Source organism: Podarcis gaigeae, assembly GCF_964106915.1.
Source record: "Podarcis gaigeae genome assembly, chromosome: 8".
In the NCBI taxonomy this organism is placed as follows: Eukaryota; Metazoa; Chordata; class Lepidosauria; order Squamata; family Lacertidae; genus Podarcis; species Podarcis gaigeae.
The window spans coordinates 71869041-71892050 of record NC_139684.1 but is presented as its reverse complement, the minus strand read 5'-3'; the positions used below and the strand labels follow the sequence as shown (position 1 = coordinate 71892050).

Genomic DNA, 23010 nt, shown 5'->3' with positions numbered 1-23010 from the left:
AGAATTTTTTTTTTTTAAGGAGTTTCGGTATTACTGTTTGTGAAAAACTTCAAAGGTATTTTAAAAGAAAGCAAGAGAAGTTTTGGTGAGATTTATCAAAACTCTTCAGGAAGATAAGAACATAGAAAGATGTTTTATGCTTAGACCATTGGTCCATTCCAGCTCAATATTGTCTTTACAGACTGGCTGTGGGTCTCAAGGATTTCAGGCAGGAAGCTTTCACAGCCCTTACTGGAGCTGCCAGAGATTAAACCTGGAACCTTTTGCAAAGCGTGTGCTCTGCTACTGAGATGCACTCCATGAGCTGCAAAACATATGGTCCACCATTGAAGTATGGACTCTGCAAATTCTGCACATTCCTGTTGAATCAATCTACCTTTATTATTGCATGTGTGTGTTGGTCTTTTTACAATCATCATCATTTTATGTCCACCTTGCTGAATAGAATAAATAACAAAAAAAGTTGGTTGTATCGAAGTTTTAGTCTGAGTAGACCCAACGTATGTGCATTATTTTCAACAGGTCTACTCTGAGTCTGACTGACATTGAATACAATCCACTGTGTTGTTCCACTGTTGGTTGAATCTGATTTCTCTCTTCAGGTGAATGACCAGAGTTTCCGCCTGCCCATCTCCCTGAATGAAGGGAAACTCCGTCTCTACCAGAGTGGGAGCTCTGTCTTCATTGAGACAGATTTCTCCCTGAAGGTCTCCTATGACTGGAACACCTACCTGGTGGTGAAGCTCTCCAGCAGCTTTTCTGAAAATGTTTGCGGTCTTTGTGGCAACTACAATGGAGACCCCACTGATGACTTTAGCACCCCCGATGGGGCCTTGGCTCCCAACCCCATTGAGTTTGGAAAGAGCTGGAAGGTGGACGATGGCGACAGGTTCTGCTGGGATGACTGCCATGGGGAATGCAAAACCTGCTCTCCAGAGATGGTCAAGAAGTATGAAGGCGAGCCATTCTGCGGCTGGCTCAGCAAAGGAGAAGATGGCCCATTCAGCAAGTGTCATGCTGTGATTGACCCCAACCCTTTTCTGGAAAACTGTGTCTATGACCTCTGCATGAATGATGGCCTGAAGAAGCTTCTTTGTGAGGCACTGAATAACTATGCAGTAGCTTGTCGGGAAAAGCAAGTTGCTGTCTTGGACTGGAGAACCCCCATCGGTTGCTGTGAGTGTCAGAATCTCCCTTCTTGTAATTTGAAGCCATTGGTTCGAGTCCTATCTTCTGGAGCAGGAGAAAACAAGCTAGTTCTATCTTCCATGTGACAGCTTTTGAGATATGTGAAGATGTCTATGATACCTTCTTTCAGTCTCCTCTTTTCCAGGCTAAACATACCTAGCTTCTTCGACCGTTCCTCATAAGGCTTGGTTTCCAGACCCAGAATAGACTGGGTTTCACACACACACACACACACACACACATGCCAAAGGCCAGGGTAAAAATAGGAGTCTCCAGCATATGATGAAAGCTATACAGTGGTACATCGGGTTAAGAACTTAATTCGTTCTGGAGATCCGTTCTTAACCTGAAACTGTTCTTAACCTGAAGCACCGCTTTAGCTAATGGGGCCTCCCGCTGCCACGTGATTTCTGTTCTCATCCTGAAGCAAAGTTCTTAACCCGAGGTACTATTTCTGGGTTAGCAGAGTCTGTAACCTGAAAAGTCTGTAACCCGAGGTACCACTGTACAATGAAAATGCCAGATGTTCCTCTATGGGAAGGGAATGCCAGAGTTTGGCAGCTGCCACAGAGAATGGCCATTCCAGGCCACCACAACCCCAAACTTGCAAGGGTAGCAGAACTACCAAGAGTAAACCTTAGTTTAATGTTACAGATAGGTAGCCGTGTTGGTCTGCCATAGTATTTGCCATGGTATCTGAAGAAGTGTGCATGCACACAAAAGCTCATACCTAGAACTAACTTAACTGGTCTTTAAGGTGCTACTGGAAGGAATTTTTTGTTTTGACCTTAGTTTAATGTTACATCTGTACTGAATACATCTTCCTGGCAGCTTACGGTTGGTGCATCCATTTGATTCGCACAATACTCTGAGAGGCAGGCTAGGCTAGGCTAAGGACATCTTGGTCATTGCTGTTGTTGTTAATTAAATTTATATACCACCCTATACCCGTAGGTCTCAGGATAAAATCAAAATACATAAAAACCACAAAATACATAATCAAAATAAAAACATGGTTCAGTACACTTTCCCTTGTCCCGCATTAGCAAAATATAGCTTAACTTTGTTGGGATACTGCCAGGGAGTCAGAGGCCATCATGCCTCCACGACGTCTCCCGGTCTCCCGAGGAAACAGTATCAGTCAAAGGACTGGAAAACATGACTGCCTGCCTTCGTGTGGAGGCAACAGACAGAAAACAAAAGCTATATACGAAATGGAAACTCCCTGTTAGCAGGAAGTACGCAGGCTTGTGACACACAACAGCCTGCTCCCTTTTTAAGGAGGAATGGAAATATCCTAACAAACACTCAGATTCCCTGTGTCTTCTAATCGTGCCTTGTTGACAATCATCTTGTCTCTTTTGACAGCCAAATCCTGCCCCGAGAACAGCCATTATGATGCCTGTGGATCTCCTTGCCCTGCAACCTGCAACAACCAAGCTGAGCCCCAAGACTGTTCCTCAATGCCCTGCGTAGAGACTTGCCAGTGTAATGAGGGCTTTGTGTTGGATGCTGGGAAATGCATCTCTAAGGCTGCCTGTGGGTGCGTGTTTGAGGGGAAGTCCTTCTCGCCCGGTGAGCAGTTCTGGGGAGACAAGACGTGCACCAGACGCTGCATCTGTGACGCACAGAGCAAGCAAATAAAATGCCAGCCCGCCAGCTGCAAGAAAGGGGAGCAGTGCAAGGTAGAGAAGGGTATTCAGAACTGCTACCCCACCAGCCGCGCCACCTGCTCTGCTTCAGGTGACCCTCACTATCTCTCATTCGATGGACTGGCCTTTGATTTCCAAGGCACCTGCACTTATACCTTGGCTAAGGTCAGCACAAACAACCGGGTCTTGAGAGCTTTTACTGTCAACGTGGAAAACGAGCCCTGGGGAAATAGGAAAGTTGCTGTTACCAAGATGGTCTCAGTCACTGTCTATGGCATTACACTCACATTACTGCAGAGCAAGCAAGGTCAAGTGAAGGTGAGTCCATGCAGAAAGGAGAGGCAAATCATTAGATCTTTAGCCATTCATCTTTTTTCCACATTAAGACATTGTCTTGGCTCATTTATTTAATTAAGGATGAACAAGTCCATCAGCTTCTTTCTCTCATATTTCCTGTCCTAAGTCCAGTTCTCCACATTTTTGTATCAGATGGCATTTCTCCCAAGAATTCCGATGAAAACTTGTTAACATTTTATTGCAATTGTCTTCTAATATAGGGGGGGGTTGCCCCCCAGCTGCCAATCCTTTGAGTATGAGTTTGCAACATAAGAAAAAACCCTTAGGCCAATCCTACTCAACCAGTGAATGTTCTGTTTTCTTCTTCCAGGTGAATGGCTTGATCTACACCGTCCCTATATCCTTTTCTGCGGGGCGGATCAGAGCCTATCAACATGGCACAAAAGTCCTGATAGAAACTGACTTTGGTCTCATTGTGAGCTACGACCTGGTTTACCACATGACAGTCACAGTCCCAAGCACTTACCAGGGCCAGATGCAAGGCCTCTGTGGGAACTACAATGGGAAGAAGGACGATGAGTTCCTGCTACCCAATGGCATAATAACCTCTGACATAGCTAAATTTGGTGCTTCCTGGAAGGTCCGGGTCTCTGGGGCAGATAGATCTTGCTCAGATGGATGCTCTGGGAACAGCTGCCCAGTCTGCGAGGAAAGGAAGAAGGACATTTTCAAACAGCGCAACTACTGTGGGATCCTCACTGCGCCTGATGGCCCCTTCAGTGCTTGCCACGGAAAGGTGGATCCTGGTGTGTACTTCAGCAACTGCATCTACGATGTGTGCCTGGGCAACGGGGACAGCCAGGTCTTGTGCAACAGCATCCAGAGCTACGGTTCTGTCTGCCAAGAGGCCGGGGTCTCTGTCAAACCCTGGAGGAGCCCTTCCTTCTGTCGTAAGTACCGGGGACTGAACATTCAGGGGGAGAAGAGAAATGGGAGCAGAAACTGAAATGACCCCCGTCACTTTGGCACGCATCTAGAGGTGTGTGTTTATTTGTAAGGCTCTAACTGCCTCAAGCTGTGCAGAGACTGAACTCACCACCCTCTTGACTATGTGTTCCGCAACCTACTGACAAGCTCAAGTCACAGAGGTATATAGAAAATTGTTTTCAATGAGTTCCTGCCAGAACCAGCAGTATAAGTTGGTAGGGTGGGGGGCCTTGTTCAGCACAAGGATTGTGATTCCTTCTTGGCAACCTTCTGGGGCCATAGACAGGGCCATATTTGGGCCTGGTCCTGAGGTTCACCATCCTTGAACCAAGGTATCCTGGAAAGCAGGAAATCAAGCAGGTATGCAAGGACCGTTACTCTGAGAGCTCAGTCTGTGTCTGAGTGATGAAATGCAGCCGAAGGAGCCAGAGAGAGTCAGCAGCCTTGTAGACCAATTGGTACCTAGCAAGACACTTCTCAGAATACACAGCAAACAAACAAAGGAAGTTGCTTAGGTGGCCCCTGCCTCTCCCCTGGCTGTTGGTGAGAAGGACAAGGGCCAGAGGTGTAAGAGAGAGAGAGAGAGAGAGAGAGAGAGAGAGAGAGAGAGAGAGAGCAAGCTGCAGGCAGAAGCTGGAGAAAGAGAGGCACACTGGATTTCTGCTTGAATCCAGGACTGTGGCTCTGGGATAAGCAAGAATTTTGGGGATGTTAATGCTGTGAGCCCCATCATAGGCTAGGGTTGTACATACAGTCGTACCTTGGTTGCCGAATGCCTTGGAACTCATACGTTTTTGGCTCCTGAACGATCAAAAACTGGAAGTGAGTGTTCTGGTTTTCTAACAATTTTTGGAAGCCGAACATCTGGCGTGGCTTTTGCAGCTTCCAATTGGCTGCAGGACATTCCTGCAGTCAACTGGGAGCCATGTATTGGTTTTTGAACAGTTCCGGAGGTCAGATGGTCTCCGGGAAAACATTCTGTTTGAGAACCAAGGTACAACTGTATGTGCAAATAAGCCATATATCATAAACACATCACAGTCACTGCTGACCCTCATTCCAAGAAAATCAAACCCTAGGTAAACCCTGGAATCTCACATTCCTCAGAGATTGGGTTTGTCCCACTGCTCAAATTGCTTTTACAAGATCTCAGAAGCATTTTACTATCCTCCTTGCTTCCTCTCCCTATGGAAACCTAAGCATTTTTAATATTTAAAAAACCTCCATTGTCTTGAATGGGCAAAAATATATGAGATAAGTGAAGAAATGATCAAAACAGTGGGGTTAAGGAACATAAATTCATCCTAGCGTCAGCTTTTTGTTTTCGTCTTTTGCAAAAACAACAGCTGTCAAAGACATGTTCTGCCCTTTAATGGCCACTCTCTCTGCATTTCACTTGCCAGCTTCCCAGCCATCCCAGATAGTACCAGGGAGCCTTTCACCTAACATGGATGTTTTTTCTTTCTTTCCTCATTTAGCTCTGCGCTGCCCAGCCAACAGTCACTATGAGATTTGCAGCAACCTATGCTCCACCTCCTGTACCAAGATCACCGACCCTGCAGCCTGTCCAGAGACCTGTGCTGAGGGCTGCCAATGTAATGATGGCTTCTTCTTCGACGGCCTTGGCTGTGTCGCCGCAAAAGACTGTGGGTGCTTAAAGAATGGACGCTACTACAAGGTAGCTGATCTTCTGAACCCTTTTTTCAGAGCATGCTTTCCCAGTTGCACATTCTTTGAACCCCAAACCACAAGCTGTTGTGATCATCTCCAGAATTTCTCAGGTCTTGAAATGTTTTAATGGCTGTTTTTTGAAATATGGAATAAATAAAATGAACTGTCATTGGTAGGAGTTGGTACATCAGGTGGCGGAATTGTGCAACTTAAGTGTAACAATGGGACAGAACTACTAACAGCTTGCTTATGCAGTCGACTTAATGTGATTTTACTTACTCCTTTGCACAGATCACCGAAAAATAATTAGAAAGGGGTGGGATAACCTGGCTTACTGGGCACTGGAGGCTATTGTGAGATCTTGAGAACGCTCATGTGACAATCTCAGAACCCAGTAAGGCAGGAAAACTCTTCGAAGAAAGAGCTTTTAATCCTTCTGCTTTGTTTACCAGCTCTAAGAAAGACATACAAGGCCTCTGGGAGGCTCCCACAAGATATCACTGGCCATCCAAGAACCTGTGAGATCTTGGACAGTGGGGGCAATTACAGGGGTCATCTTGACTTTGTGTGATTTTGCCTTTACATGCAACCTCAAGGAACATAAACCCAACATAAGCTGAGAGTCATCTGTAAAGTAAAGGTAAAGGTACCCCTGCCCGTACGGGCCAGTCTTGACAGACTCTAGGGTTGTACGCCCATCTCACTTAAGAGGCCGGGGGCCAGTGCTGTCCGGAGAAACTTCCGGGTCACGTGGCCAGCGTGACAAAGCTGCATCTGGTGAGCCAGCGCAGCACACGGAATGCCGTTTACCTTCCCTCCAGTAAGCGGTCCCTATTTATCTACTTGCACCCGGGGGTGCTTTCGAACTGCTAGGTTGGCAGGCGCTGGGGAGCGCACCCCGCCACGGGTATTTGAACCGCCGACCTTTCGATCGGCAAGCCCTAGGCACTGAGGCTTTTACCCACAGCGCCACCCGCGTCCCCCGAGAGTCATCTGTACATGCATGCAAATTATTTGACCTGGCTGCTTGCTGTGGAATAGGCAAATTATCTCAACTGAAAGGCTTGAGGAGTTGTGGCATTGGGAGCTGAGATGGGGGGGGGGGAACACATTGTGATGTGCAGTTGGTGGTGATTCATTCATGCACCCATTTCACCATTTTTGCTTAACAGCCCTTTCTGTTAAAAGGAATCTCGCTCCTCCTCCAATGCTCAGTCCCTTCCCATTCAAGCTATACCTCAGAAAGGCACTGAAGGGATTACTGTTGCTGCTCTATTTTATTGTTTCCAAAATCTCCCAACAGCCCAATGAGAAGGTTCTGCTGAACGTGTGCCAGGAGAGCTGCCATTGCATCCCAGGCCAGGGAGTAATTTGTGAGGCCCACAACTGCGCTGCCGATGAGAACTGCAAGGTCCAAGATGGAATCATGAGTTGCATTAATAAGGGTAAGGAGAGAGTCAATCAAGCGAAGGGTGGGGACCCTGTGGCCCTTCAGATGTTGCTGGATTACAATTCTCATTGTGCCTCACCCCTGGTCTTGGCACAGATATGCTGGGAAATTATAGCACCTTATATGAGGAATGTAGTATGTGAGTCTATAAAGAATGAGCAAGGTACATTTTTTAAAGCTCTAGGGCAGCATTTTCTTCTGGGCAGACTTCTGGAGCCACATGCTGGGTGGTGCCAGAGGCAGAAGTAGACAGAGCTGCTATTGTACATTTTTCCTTTGTACAGCTGGCAGATTTTCCACAAACTTACCTGCACTCCTCTGTCTTTCATTCCAACAAGCAAGAAGCAATATCAGAGATCAAGGGCACATTCCAGTCTAATAAATATGAGGCAGGGTTGTGTGTTGCTTCCCCCATCACATAGACAGCCAACATGTTACCGTCTAGATCTTCTTGCTCCTATCATTTTTGACCATGCAGGCTGAGGCTGATGAGAATTGGACTCCAACAACTTCTAGAGGGCACCATGTTGCCCACCTATGCCCTTTTGCTAATGGATAAAACTTCCCTCCACCTCTGCACCTTTAGGTTTTTACGGAATGACTTCTAGCTCCTGCTCACGTTTCATGCCTTTCATTTTAGATCCATGCAAAGCCCTGAAGTGCCGAGAAAAGGAGACATGCAAGATGGAGAATGGCCAAGCCAAATGCAAACCACAGTTCACAGGAACCTGCTGGGCTTGGGGGGACCCACACTATCACACCTTTGACACCTTGAAGTTTGATTTCATGGGCACATGTTCTTACACTATTGCCAAGTACTGTGGGAACGATGCTACGCTGGTGCCTTTCACTATCGATGAGAAAAATGACAACAGGGGCAACCAGGCTGTGTCCTACGTGCGTCTGACCAACATCTATGTCTATGGCTACAAGATCTCCATCCACAAACAGGAAACAGGAAGAATCCGGGTATGTTAGATTGCCAGGGGATGGGATAACCTTCGTGAATGTACTGGAATTCATTCCAATATATAGCCACTTTGAGAGCCCGATATTAGTCTAAAGTAGCATGAAAGGAATAGCTATATCAGGAGGGAGAAGAAATACTAGTGCTTGCAGGTCACTCTCAAGAGATTATTGAACCTCTATACCACTCCGAATGATGGAAGTTATTGACCTTCATGCCATTTTGCATGATTAAAAGACGCTCATTATCCAGACAACCAGTCTCTTTCTCCTTTGTGGCTGGCAGAATATAGGGAACGGGGGGATGTGATGTGATGAAGCTGCAATCCTATTTGGCATAATATTGATTTTCAAAGCTGGTCACAAGAAACCATAGCAGGATCTACCTGATCTTGATGCTTCGGCATGGCAAATGTGTGCTCTAGATCTACCCAATAAGGATCCAATGAGGAGCTTGTTTTGTGATGTTTGCATTTTAAAAAGATTCCATAAATACTGCAAGTTGGCAACCGAATGGTGTACAGATAAATACAATCTGAGTCCCTTTCTTGGGCTCATGGTTTGAAACCAGAGTATGAGCAGCTGCTAGTGCAACTGGATTTGGCTTGGTTACACCTTATAGTTGACTTTGACCCTCCTATGTGACTGCACTGCCCAAACATAAGTGATCACTTGGGCCACCTAAGCCCAACAGACTTGTTTGCGCTGCCAACTAATATTCCCAAGGTCCACTAAAAAACTTAACCTATCTAAAGTGATGCTTGCTCATGTGAAACAGTACCATGGACAGAGGTAGATAGTGAAAGTGTAAATTCCCTGAGAATCACATGCAGTAATAGCTTAGGGAAGGGGCTGGGAATGGTTTACATCTTCTGTCATCCTTGACCATTGACCATGCTGGCTAGCACTAATGGGGATTGTAGTCCAACAACACCTGGATGGCCCATGGATTCCCTGTCACTGGGTTTGTGGCCATGGCTAAAATGCCTGCTGATTCCCCAGTCTTTGCCTAAAGAATTTATTGAAACTTACTCCTTCATAAGTGGGGTTAGAATTTCAGTCTAAGAGTCTAAGGCTAGGATCAGCTTGTCTATTCCTGTTTCGTAGACACATGGCTGCATGGAAACAAAGGAAAAATAAAACAATAATTCATATGTGTGTGTTGACATTCTGTCTCTAGTTAAATGATGCTATTACCAGCCTGCCACTGACTCTTGAAGATGGCAAGATCAAGCTGTACCAGAGCGGCACCAATGCTGTCCTGCAAACAGATTTCGGCCTGCAAGTAACGTACGACTGGCAATGGCACCTGGTGATCACTCTCCCCAGCAGCTACTATGGGGCCACATGCGGGCTGTGTGGAAACTTCAACCAAAACCCTGCAGACGACATGGTCTTTCTCAATGGCACCAAGGCTGCCTCCATCATAAGCTGGGCCAGCAGCTGGAAAGTCAAGGACCGGGACCCCTTTTGCTGGGATTACTGCCGAGGGAATTGCCCAACATGTGATGAGGGCAAGAGGGCGCTGTATGGAAAGGAAGAGTACTGTGGGCTGATCAGCAAAACCTCGGGGGGGCCCTTCAGAGAATGCCATTCCATAGTGAATCCAGATGACTTCTTTGACAGCTGCATTTATGATGTGTGTCTCAATGGAGGAGCCAAGAACATCCTTTGCCAGGCCTTGGAGGCCTATGCTAAAACCTGTAGGAAAGAGGGTGCCACCATATACGATTGGAGGACAGCCTCTGGCTGTGGTGAGTGCTCTTCCCCACTTTGGAACTAAGCCAAGTTTTACTGCCAGTGCAACTTTCACATGACTCTGAGCTTTGCAAGTAAGCTCTTTTTAAAACTTCTCAAATGTGGGGTCTTTTTCCTATGCTGGTGAAAGAGGGAAATAAACTTGGGGGGGGTGGAACTCACTTGGAGGAGCACATTTAAAAGTGTTTATAGCCTATATTTTCACATTTGGCGTTGCTGCATGTTTTGTGATTTTAAATCTTTGCTGGGGTTCTCTCACCAAAGAATACTTGCTCCAAACTTGGATCTTGTGACCCAAGAATTCATTCTTAAACACACACACACACACACACACACACACGCGCACACACACACACACACACACACTCTGTATATGACATGTACAATATTAGCAGCATCAGCTCTTGCCAACTTAAGCTTTAGCACATTCTATCAGTAGTTAGACCCCCGCTGTTCTTCTCCTCCTTACAGCCTTGCCGTGCCCTCAGAATAGCCACTATGAGTTCTGTGGCAATGCCTGCCCCGCCAGCTGCGCCGACCACAAGGCTCCCTCTGACTGCAAACAGCCATGCGTGGAAACCTGCCAGTGCAACGATGGCTACGTCCTCAGCGTTGACAAGTGTGTGCCTGTTGGGAGCTGTGGCTGCACCTACAATGGGCTCTACTACAAACCCAGAGAAGAATTCTGGGCTGATGAGACCTGTGGTTCCCGCTGCACATGTGATCCCACCCTGGGCATTGTGGTGTGCAAACCAGCTGGCTGCAAAGCCAGTGAGCAGTGCATTGTGGTCAATGGAGTCCGAGGTTGTCATCCCGTAAGCACCGCTACTTGCTCAGCAGCCGGGGACCCTCATTACACCACCTTTGATGGGAAGAATTATGACTTCATGGGCACCTGTGTCTACAAGCTGGCTGGGCTGTGCTCTAAGGACCCAACTCTCAGGCCTTTCAGTGTCAATGTGGAGAACAACAACCGAGGCAACGAAAATGTGTCCTACACCAAGGTGGTGACATTGGAGGTCTACAATGTCGTAATCACACTTAGCCAGGAGTATCCACGCAGGATCCAGGTATAGACAATTGGTGAACATATGGTTGTTTTCCTCTTTGTGTCATTACAGGGCTGTTTCAGAGGGTGGCTCTTGGGCAGGGTACCTTGCTAGTTTTCTAAGTAAGCATTGAAGCAGTTCCTGCATTAGACATAGGGGATGGTTTATCTGTGACAAATGGCACTATACCCCATTGGACATTGTAACTTGAACTACAGGGTCTGCTGACATGCAAAGTATAGATGAAGTAAGCTCGATGTGCTGCAAAATTCAGCATTAGATATGTGCTGTTGACGGCCACAAGAGTTGTCAGATCCAGTTCCTAAGTATGGGACAAGCATGATTTGTGAGCAGTGAGGGCAGGGCCCCCAGCTGCCTAGAACAATGAGTTTATCTGATCCAGAAACTATTATGGAAGCCTAGGATGATGATTAGATTTTTCAGTGGCCCTTTTTTCATAAGTTGGGTCACAACAACTTAAAACTACAATATTAAAAAGAGTTAAAACAATTTAGAGTCAGATAAAAAAGTGAATCTTTAAAATACACATCCATCGCAGTATATATATATACATCACAGTATATATATATATATATATATATATATATATATATATATATATATTTGCTTTCGTAGATTTTCACGGGTACAGGAATGCAGGTTTTGGTGTCCTCGGGTGTCTTCCCGTGTAAAAGTTGGGGTGTCTAGGCGACGTTTCGACGAGGTCTCACTCGTCATCTTCAGGCTGGTGCTTTCGGCTTCTTGTTACTGGAACAGAGCGGGATCTCAATGTTTGAGTTCCTATAAATACTGTAGAGGGGGTGTGGTGTCTAGCCTCCAATGTTCTGGGCAGAGAGGAAGTTCCCAGGCTAGTGTGCCTTTTCTTCTTTTGTTCCTTAATTACTTGAGAGATACCTTGAGTGATTTCTTGAGTGATATCCTGAGTACCACTTAGGTGGGTCATTAGGTGTGGATTAGTTGCTAAAGTCTTTGTGTCTTGACCTCTTGAACTTTGTGAAGAGTTTTCCTGAGAAGATGGCTGTATTGCACTTAGTTGTGCTTTGGCTTGGCTTCGTGTATAGGGGCGAGCTGTGGTTTTGTGGCTTGTGTCAGCCAGATCTGTGTAGGGATTGCAGGGGGGTGCAGCATCCGGAGGTGCCACCATGGATTGGCTACTGGATGGTGTCAGTAATTCATCTGTGGAGAGGGCAAATACAGCCATCTTCTCAGGAAAACTCTTCACAAAGTTCAAGAGGTCAAGACACAAAGACTTTAGCAACTAATCCACACCTAATGACCCACCTAAGTGGTACTCAGGATATCACTCAAGAAATCACTCAAGGTATCTCTCAAGTAATTAAGGAACAAAAGAAGAAAAGGCACACTAGCCTGGGAACTTCCTCTCTGCCCAGAACATTGGAGGCTAGACACCACACCCCCTCTACAGTATTTATAGGAACTCAAACATTGAGATCCCGCTCTGTTCCAGTAACAAGAAGCCGAAAGCACCAGCCTGAAGATGACGAGTGAGACCTCGTCGAAACGTCGCCTAGACACCCCAACTTTTACACGGGAAGACACCCGAGGACACCAAAACCTGCATATATATATATATATATATATATATATGGTTAAGATATGTGTTTTCAGCACATGACAAAATCGAACTTATGAATGTGTCAAATGAAGCTCAGCAGGGAGGGAATTTCACAGCTTAAGGGCTACCACAGAGAATTCCTGCTACCAGATCCCATCCACCCACAAACTACCAAGAGGTAGTTTGATTTGCCAATCTTAACATCTGAGAGGGTCTGTAGGGAATGAGTTGGTCTTCCCAGGTTGGGCATAGTACTGTCTACCAACAACAGCTGTCTACCAATAGTACTGTCTACCAACAACCCTGTTGCCCAGCAATACCACCGATCAGGCTAGTCAGGGTCATTTCTGTGATATTGTTGGAGGACCCCAGGAGAATAATCCTAGGTGATTTCAATATCCATGTGGAGGCTGCTGTTGGGCCAACTCCGAAGTTCATGGCCTCCAAGGAATGGGAATTGGGGGTTCTGTGTTACAGTGGTGCCAATTCTACCTCCAGGACTGAACTGGGACAGTGCTTTTTGGCTCTCCAGTGACTATGTTATGGGATGCTGCAGGGCACTATTTTATCTCCAGTGCTATCTAAAGCCACTGAGAGTGATCATTAGGAGTTTGGGGGCAAGGTGCCATCTGATTGTTGATGGTACTATGCTCTATTTTTCCAGAACATGTGAATCAGGAGAAACCTTAGAGTCTTTATGTTATATGCTTCTTGTTCATTAATTTCAATGGGTCTGTTTCTCTAAAACTAATACTGGACACAACCACTTGGTAAGAGCAGTGGTAACAATTCCTACTGCATCACATTCCAGGTTAATGAAGTCTACGTGAACCTGCCTTTCTACCACGAAGACAAGATAAAGGCTTATATCAGTGGGAGTGAGGTCTTCATCAAGACTGATTTTGACCTGACAGTAAGCTTTGACTGGAACAGCTATGTCAAAGTCATTGTACCCAGTACATATGCCAATGCTGTTTGTGGCCTCTGTGGCAACAACAACATGAACCCCAGTGATGACTTGACCATGAAGGATGGGAGACAAGCACCTAGCATATTCCATTTTGCAGAGAGCTGGAAGGTGGCAGAGGTCCCAGGTTGTTCACAGGGTTGCACCACCGATTGCCCACCATGTGGAGAGGCACAGAAACAAGCTTATAAGAGCAACCAATACTGTGGGATCCTCATCAAGAGGGATGGGCCTTTCAGGCACTGCCACGAGATCATCGACCCAACGCCCTACTTCAATGATTGCATCTTTGATGTCTGCCAGTATCATGGCCTGCACAACATTCTGTGCAATGCCATCGGCTTTTATGGGGCAGCCTGTCAGGATCTGGACATTGAGCTTGAAGAATGGAGAACAGAGTCTTTCTGCAGTAAGTATTGCCTCTTGAAGCTGTTTTAGCAGAGGAACATAAGCAGTAACTTGACACCTGTTCAGATCATCTACTGTTGACAATGACATTGACATTGACACTGACATTGGCTCTCCAGACTCTCAGTTATGGACATTATCCCAGTCATACTTGGAGATGCCAGGGATTAAACCTGGGACCTTTTGTATGAAAAGCGTCCTGTTTACCAGTGAGCTAATCATCTTCCCTTACAATGTTCTGCTCCAAGGATGTGCATGCCATATGTTGTGGGCTTATGGTATATCGAAATACAATTTAATCCTATGGCAACGTTTGCTAACATCTTCTCTAACCAGCAGATGTCACTCCATAGACATAGTTTATAACAGAGCACACCAGACCTATTCTACTCCAGGTGAACAAAGAACCAGACGTCTTCTGAAAAAACTTCTATACTAGCTTGAAATTCACCACTTTCTGTTTTTGTCCTTTCTTCCAGGCCCTGCCTGCCCACTTAACTCTCACTACGAGCTCTGTGGAAATGGCTGCCCTGCTACTTGCCGTGGTCTCTCGGCTCCTGATGGGTGTGAAAGGACCTGCAAAGAAGGATGCTATTGCAATCCAGGGTTCGTCTTCAGTGGGGACCAGTGTGTCCCTATTGGGAATTGTGGCTGTGAGCACGGGGGCAACTACTACAAGAAGGGAGAGGAGTTCTACCCCGATTCCTCCTGCCAGGAACGATGCCAATGTACAGACAATGGAGTTGTCAAATGCCAGGAAATCTCTTGTGGGCCCCATGAGGAATGTAGGGTGAAGGACGGTGTCCAAGGCTGTCATCCTGTAGGGTCTGGTAGTTGCAGTTTGGCCGCAGGCTCCCACTACCTAACTTTTGATGGACAGGCCTACGACTTCCAAGGAACCTGCACTTATACTTTAGCTAAAGTCCAAGGAGAGGATGCTCAGCTGGCAAACTTTGCCGTGTCAGTGGAAAATGAAAGGTCACTGACTAAGATGATTGTAGTCTCTTTTCATGGATACACTGCTGTCATTGAGAAGGCAACAAACTGGAAGCTCAAGGTATGTCTCTCTGAAGTAGAAATGCCACCATAGTTCACCCACGATTCCTACAACTGCAGGAGTCCTTGGGAGAATTTCATCTCCCACTGTCCCTTGTGCCCCATCACTGACAGTTTTCGTTTCTCTCAATTTCACATTTTTCCAGTACTGAATTCAGGTTTCCAGATTTCTGTGGCAATTCGCAATTTCCCCCCCCCCTTAACTCTCCTGCTTTTAAGTACAAATTTCTCTTAACAGCCCTCCCCCTTTTTTACCACTTAAAGATTTGCTAAAACATTAAGCAGTTTATGAAAGCTATAAACAAACAAACAAAGAAACAAATAAATGATGGACACATTTTTGAAAGCAATTTTCTCTAATGTAATGCATTTCTATTTGTCATTTTCACCTACATGTGGGTTTTAATGTACATCTCCAAATATATGCATTTTTGTCCACTTTTGGGGTTGGAGAACTGCAATGCAGTTTTGGAGCAGTTAGAATTTTGGTTGTTTTTAAGTAGATTTGTCACCTTGGGGAGACAGGGTGCTTTAATCCTGTTTGATTGCATAAACCTGCATTTCTGGTGTGTACATGAATTCCTCCCACAAAACAGGAGCAATTTAGAGGCAGCTTTCATTTGTAACCTGCTTTGGGAGGAATTTCCACCTGAAATGGAGTCCAAGACACCATTAAAGAAACATTAATAATTATTATTATTTAAAATTGTCACCTTCTCTGTGGTTAATGCAGGTGGATGGAGAGCTCTACACGCTGCCCATGAAGACAAATGATGGGAAACTCTGGGCAAACCAGGAAGGCAACAATATCATTCTCCAGTCTGACTTTGGTCTCCAAGTCCTTTTTGACACCTCCTCTTATGTCCTGGTGTCTGTCCCCAGTAACTACCACGGACTTGTCACTGGCCTATGTGGCAATTTCAATAAGGACAGGACTGATGACTTTACTTTGCCTACCGGGAAAAGCACCCAGAATGTGGAAGAGTTTGGGGCCTCTTGGAAGGTTCCCATTGATGGTATCAGATGCTCCAATGGCTGTGGAGATAAATGCCCCGTCTGTGATGCAGCCAAGACAACGCCGTACCGACCGGAGAGTTCCTGCGGAATGATCCAAGCCAAATCTGGCCCCTTCAGGAGCTGTCACTCCATGGTGGACCCTACTGAATACTTCAACCACTGTCTGTATGACATGTGTGCAGCCAATGGTGCAGGAGAAACTCTCTGTAGGAACATCCAGGCCTACGTAGCGGCATGTCAGGCTGCAGGAGTTACAATTGGAGCCTGGAGAACAAACAACTTCTGCCGTAAGTTTGCACAGCAGGAACCTGCAGTTACATCTTCTAATCTTCTTCTTTTCCTTCCAGGACCTAATCAATAGAATCATGATTAATAATAATAGTTTATGCCAGTTAAAAACATGGAGTAGGACTTTAATTAATTTTAATTTCCCCCCGTACTGTGCATCCAAATGAATATGGATGAAATGCTTTCCTAACCCCTTCTATAATTAAAAATAGTTAGCCAATACACCATCCCTGCCTGGACTGCATTTGACTCCTTCAATCACTGATCTTCACTCTCATTTTCAGCTCTCACTTGCCCACCCAATAGCCATTACAAGTTGTGTACAAGGACCTGCGATTCCACCTGCACCAGCTTATCCACTCTGCCTCGGTGCACCCAAAATTGCTTCGAAGGCTGCCAGTGTGACGGCGGCTACCTGTTTGACGGTGACAGATGTGTGGCAATGGGGAACTGTGGCTGCGTGCATGATGGACGCTACATCAAGGTAACTGCAACAGCTGTGAAAACAGCGATGTTTGCGCATTCGCTTGTGCCTCTTGTAAGTCAGCCTGCAAGGCCTCATGTTTTTCATGAATAGACCCCAGAAGAAGCAATGTATCATCAAGAGAAAAAAAGATTCCACAAGGAGAGAGCCATCACAAAAAAATACCCTTCTCATATTGCCATCCTCTACTGGATGATGACTCATGAAAGTCACTTATCCACTGATGAACAGAGTTTCCTTTTGGGAACAAGTGAATTAGCAATAGGATGGTTTTAGACTGAGTCCAGACTTGCAAACAACATTTGTAGAGGTGGAGTTAGTTGTTTGTTTGTTTTTTAACTCTATTTTGGACTCTGAAAGCCAGAAAAGTTTATTGGAAGTGGTATACTGCTGCTGATGTTTGTGCTGGTAACAGGGTTAGTTATATTAGTCTATTTTTGGCTCATCTGTTTCACATGCAGTGATTCATAATTCATAATTCTATTCCATGCCCTTACTACATTAATGCCCAATTTTGTTTATTTGTATTGGCACAAAATATTTAAATATGTCCTTCATGCACATTTTACTGTTTTCCCCACACAAAATTCATGGATGACAGAAAGGCCATTGCTTCTATACTATCATAGAATTAGATTCAGGATCCTGCTCTCATTTTATATTTTTGTGAATTAATAGTTTAACAAAACAAAACCCTATATGTTGATACATGTACTGGCATAGTCTCCCCCTCCTTCCTTTTATTCCTTTAGTCTATGAGTAGCAACATGATGCTCTCCAGATATTGCTGGACTACAATTCCCATCATTTCTGACTGTTGACCATGCTGGCTGGTGCTGATGGGAGTTTGGGGGGAGGGTCCAACAACATCTTGAGGGCACCATGTTGGCTATCTGTGCTTTAGATATAGCAGGGTATGTTCATGGAAGCTATAAACCTCGCTGACAATTAAGAAACATTTTCAAAAGCTTGGAAGGATAGCTTTAAACTGAATAAGAAGGAATTAGCTAGGAGATTATGGGGAAAGGTGGCATTTATCAAACTGACAATAGTGTTAAAGAAATATGGAAATTATAAAGAAAAATGACACAGGTGGAAGCCGGTGGTGCAATATATATATATATAAAGAGAACTTGGAATAAATGTCATACTAATATAGTATGAATGAATATGTTAAAGTATAAAATGTGACCTATTTTACTATTGATTTATCAACTATGTAGCACTGGTGTACTAGAATATAGTTGTATAGAGGTATTTCTAAGTACACAGTTGTATATGTTGAATGTCTGTTTCTATATGATTTCTTTTTTCTCTTATTAAAAATAATTAAAGTTTGCATTTAAATTTTAACTTTTTCTACTTCCCTCCCTCCCTTCCTTTGTGGGCTATAAATCAAACAGGCTGGAGAGAATATTGTCTTAGAAGACTGCTTGAAAAAATGCACCTGTAGCCCATCCGGCCGACTGGTTTGTGCAGAAAACAGTTGTCAGGAAGGAGAGATTTGTGCCCTCCACAACGGTCTGCGTGGCTGCATAAGGAAAAATGGCGAGTGCGTCCTCACCCCTGGAGCACAGCTGACCTCCTTTGATGGAGCCTCAGGGGAAATTCCCAACCTAGGAGCCTATGAGGTTACATCCCTCTGCAACGACAATGACCCCTTTTGGTTCAGGATTGTAGCAGTTGTCCAGGAACACAATGGTTCAAATTTGCCAGCTGTGACAACAATACATGCGTTTTTCAAAGGGATGTATTTTATCACTGTAAAAACGAACAAGGAGACACGGGTAAGATCCTCGGGCAGGTTCTCAGATTTCATCCAATGGCATATTTGCATAATGATTAAACTATGTCCATTAATTTCAAGACGCCTGCTCTGTGTAGACATGAGTTGGACACAACCCCTTGTTTATCTGGTTTGTTTTTTTTCCGGCATTTGTATGCTGGCCCAATGCAAGCTCTCACCCACAGGGCAAAAGGGTTTCCTCATTTTTAAAAAGCAACTTGCTATCCTGGCCAATAGTCAGTGCTGTTGGGAATTGTTGCTCAGTTACATTCAGCGATTACCATGTTGGCTCCCCTGATCTAAAAGTAGAGAACCTGAGCCCAAGAGCCAATGTGGCCCTCTGAGTCTTTCTGTCTGACTCTCAGGACTCTCCTCTGGACCTCCCCCTTCCCAGGCCATACCCCTTGAGGTGTGAAAATACCTTCTGGTTGCCTGGATGGATGAGAGAGTCCTATGTGTTTAGAAGCCTGACTTTTGTGACTCAGTTCAAACCCAGAAATGGAGAGAGAGAGAGTTGGAGAGTCCTTGTGACTTGTGGGGAGACCATCCCTGGAGCCCAAAGAGGACTTCACTAAGGGCTACGTAAGCCCCAAAGAGACAGAAGACGTAACAGGGCTTTGTTTAGGCTGTTCAGCCTCCCTGCCTAACAGCTGACATGTGAGGTAGCGTACTTTCCTGTGTGTCCTCCAGCCTCCTGCCAGCCCCAGAGCTTCAACACTAGTTGTGCATACTTTTGGATACAGCTGTTTTGGTATGGATTGGAGAGAGAACGGCAGAGAGGTCATTGAAAGGGTGTTTATTTATTTTTATTTTATTTTATTTTAATTTATTTATTTATTAAATCTCTATACACCGTCCTACGTCCTACGCCTGTAGATTTCAGGGTGCTTCACGACAGACAAAATACACAATAGAAATGAGAACAGAAGCAAACCAATAAATGCCCCCCCCCATTCCACAACACATTTAAAAGGGCATCGGATGTCAATCAGCCCAAATGCTTGGTTTAAGAGGAATGTTTTCTCCTGGTTCCTAAAGGTGTGTAAGGAAGGCACCAGGTGATCCTCGCTGGAGAGAGCATTCCACAAATGGGGAGCCACTGCAGAAAAGGCCCATTCTCATGTTGCCACCCCCTGGACCTCTTGTAGAGGAGGCACATGAAGAAGGGGCTTAGAGTATGATCATATGGAGAGAGGCGGTCCTTGAAGTATTGCAGTCCTGATCAGTTTAAGGTTGCTCCCCATTTTGTGTGATTTCACTTATGTGCATTGGGCCTTAGAAGGTAACCCCTGAGTAAATGGGGGGACACCTATTCTAGCTCAGCACCTTTCACCCTCTTTTCTGCATTTCAGGTAAATGGGCGCCAAAGGACACTCCCAGTGACGTTTTCTGAAGATGTCTCTATAAGCCTCTCTCAGGATGTGATTGTGATTAAATTAGCCTCCGTAGTAAAAGTTCTCCTTGAACCCAGTGGGGAAATGAAAGTGCAAATCAGTAAAAGCCTGGAAGGAAAAGTCTGTGCCTCCTGCGGGAACTTCAATGGAAATGGTGCTGATGATCTGAAATTGCCCAACGGGAAGATAGCAGGAAATATGGCTGAGGTCATTGATGCCTGGAAAGCTGAGGACTTCTCTGGCAGGTGAGCAATTCTGGGAAAGGTCTTGCCTAAAGGCGACATGGGGTAAAACAGGCACATTACAGCATACTCCTCTTGGTGTTGGAGGAGGAAATCAGGGAACCAGCAAACAATTTTTCAGATCAGAACATGGCCTTGACCAAATTAGGTTGGGGCACTGGGAAGGAAAAAGAACAGCCAGGCAGCCTCTGCAAAGAGCAAGATAGGGCTGTTTGCAAAAGGGCTTTCAAACAGCCCTTCATTGCACTTGGGCTGCACATGCCTGTTCCTAGCAGGAGAACTCAACCACACAGTCAAATTATACAGGACTGAATTCTCCACTTACTAGCTGGTGAGCAGAGGATGAAATCCTGCTGGCTGCCCAGGACTGCTTCACAAACATGCTACCCGCAGGCACTACACTGGGGAAGCTTACCCCCAGCAGTATTGAAAGAGGGGTTGCCAGGGGTCCTAAGTTAGGAAGAAGAGAGCTAGCCCTGTGACCAGTGGGGTAGAGGGGAGGAGAGAGATACTGGCTACTGCCCCTGTGTTGTGCCAGCACTGGTGGTTGGATGGTTTCTCACTGCCAGCAGTTATGGTTCCCACAGTGATGCTGATGGCTGATGGAGGAGTCAATTTGGGAGGTGATAGTGAGTGAGGCGGGGCTGGCTCAGGCAACTTCTCTCCATAAATGCAGGTGGCAGTGGTTGCAGCAAGTGAGATCAGCCTGGAGTGGGACATTGTTGTCAGTGGCAAGGGTGGCTGGGACCTGTACTCAATGAGCTGAGATACGTTGGTGGCAATGATGCAGGAGGAGGAAGGGGAAAGAGGGTATGGTTAGCAGGCATGTCATGGCGGTCGGGTCCATGCTATGGCAGTGCAGGAGCAGCCCACCAATGGTGCAACACTGCTGGCTGCAAGAATCTGCTTTACCGTCATGCTGTGTGTAAAGAACATGCTTGCAAGGCAATACACAGCAGGACTGAGACTTTCTGTTTTCTGCAGTGTGGTTGAGGGACAACGACACAGCACTTTCTTCCTCTGCCCCTTTCCCAATCATATAGGGTTCAAAAAACTATAAATTGCGTTAGCCCCATCCCTCAAATTGTTCATGGTTGGGCATTCCATGAGTCGTTCAGGGTTGGGGAAGGAGGGCAGGCACAGCTCTCAAAATGAACAAATTACACTATCCATTTCTATATCTCCGTATTTTTTTGGTTTCTTAGGATTCCTGAGCAATGCCAGGTACTTTCTGCTAATGTTAAAAAAAAATCTACAGTGGGGCGGGAAGTGTTGTGAAGATTGTCACAGAGTCATAAACAAGCTCACATTACATTCTTCGCAATCTTATTTTACAGGGATGTCTAAAAGCTGTCTGAGCCAAAGTGGAACCCTCCCTTTTCTGCTCAATCATCAGTGGCAACTATTTGCATGCAAGTTCTTGAGCAACATTCTTCTGTGTATAACATCCCACCTGCAAAAACATTTTCATATTGCTCAAACCTCTATCAATATGACTCTGATTACACACACAAAAAATGATGACACTTTCCCCTAAGAATCAATAAATCCTTTGGGTGTAGGAACTTCTCAGGATTGACATTACTTTGTTCAGCATGATTTTAGCTCTGTGGATATGCAAAAATAACTGTGGGGTGCGGGAAGCTCTAACAATTGTTATATTCAAGCAAGAAGTCAAGGAAACAATATGGTCTAGAGTGATATCCAGCTGATGGGTCCCCAGATGTTGTTGGATCACAGTTTGCATCATCCCTGACCATTAGTTAAGCTAACTGAGGATGGTGGGTGTTGTCACTCAAGACTATCTGGGGGCAAAGAATGCTGAATTTCCTTCTAGACTCCAAATTGTGCTCAGCATCAGAGTACTAAAGGTATGGATTTGGTGCTCATTCTCATCTAAGAACAGCTCTGTTGGACCGGACCAAAGTCATCTAGTCTGCATTCTGTTCTTACAATTGCTAAGTAGATGATCATGAGGGCAGTAGCTTTCTTCTACTAGTTCTTCTGGTATTCAGAGGCACATTTGCATCATAGATTTCTGAGGATTATATAAATTAAGGTTCATATTATGTGTGACACAGCCCGATTTCAAAGCGTCCTTCTTTGATTTATTCCACAGAAGCAGCAAACAGGAGCAAGAGAAATGGCTTTAGGAGACACATTCCCATCCTCCTGGATTGGCAGGGCTGCCACCTGGTATTAGAGGTCCTCAGACATTTTGGCACACCACCCCAATTGTAGTTTGTTAAGGGTGCTTATATACATACTGTTGAGGCTCATCACGTGCCCCCAACCCAGATGCTGATCCTCACTCCTCCCTTCTTCCTGATGCTGATCTTCACTTGGGAAATATGGAAATGAGGGAAATGTAGATCAGCATCAGAAATGGGAGGAAGACATACAACGATATCAGACAACAAAAGGAAAGACCCCAGGGTATACAGCAAATGATGGATTTGTTAAATGTTTATTTTCTTGTATTAAAAAAATTAAATATATGTGTAGAGAGACAAATATTTTATTGTCTAACACAATCAGCTAACACAGAATAAGTTCCTGCTTAATGTAATGTAAATAGTTGCAATGTAAACTTACATAGTGTCTTAACAGCAGTGTAAATTCCGGAGCCAGGTGCCAAGATTAAGTTCCAGTTAGATTGATAGTCCAAGATGAGTTCCTATGTCAATCCATCCTCTTCTGAGTAAATTAAATATATTTCTTTTACTGTGTGTGTCCTGCAGCAAAGCTGCATT

The 23010-nt window shown here is 45.2% G+C and overlaps 1 protein-coding gene across 1 annotated transcript; it reads left to right on the top strand.

Annotated features, from left to right (window-relative positions):
* Window positions 1-2562: 2562 nt before the first annotated feature.
* Window positions 2563-21838, top strand: LOC310850024 (IgGFc-binding protein-like). Its single transcript, XM_083751028.1, has 14 exons — window positions 2563-3158; window positions 3508-4087; window positions 5603-5802; window positions 7099-7240; window positions 7886-8214; window positions 9392-9965; window positions 10441-11039; window positions 13427-13991; window positions 14470-15047; window positions 15780-16350; window positions 16636-16835; window positions 18239-18622; window positions 19974-20260; window positions 21595-21838. The coding sequence occupies exons 1-14, from the start codon at window positions 2652-2654 to the stop codon at window positions 21602-21604; spliced, it is 5526 nt and encodes a 1841-aa protein (XP_083607154.1). The 5' UTR covers window positions 2563-2651; the 3' UTR covers window positions 21605-21838.
* The last annotated feature ends 1172 nt before the right edge of the window (window positions 21839-23010 follow it).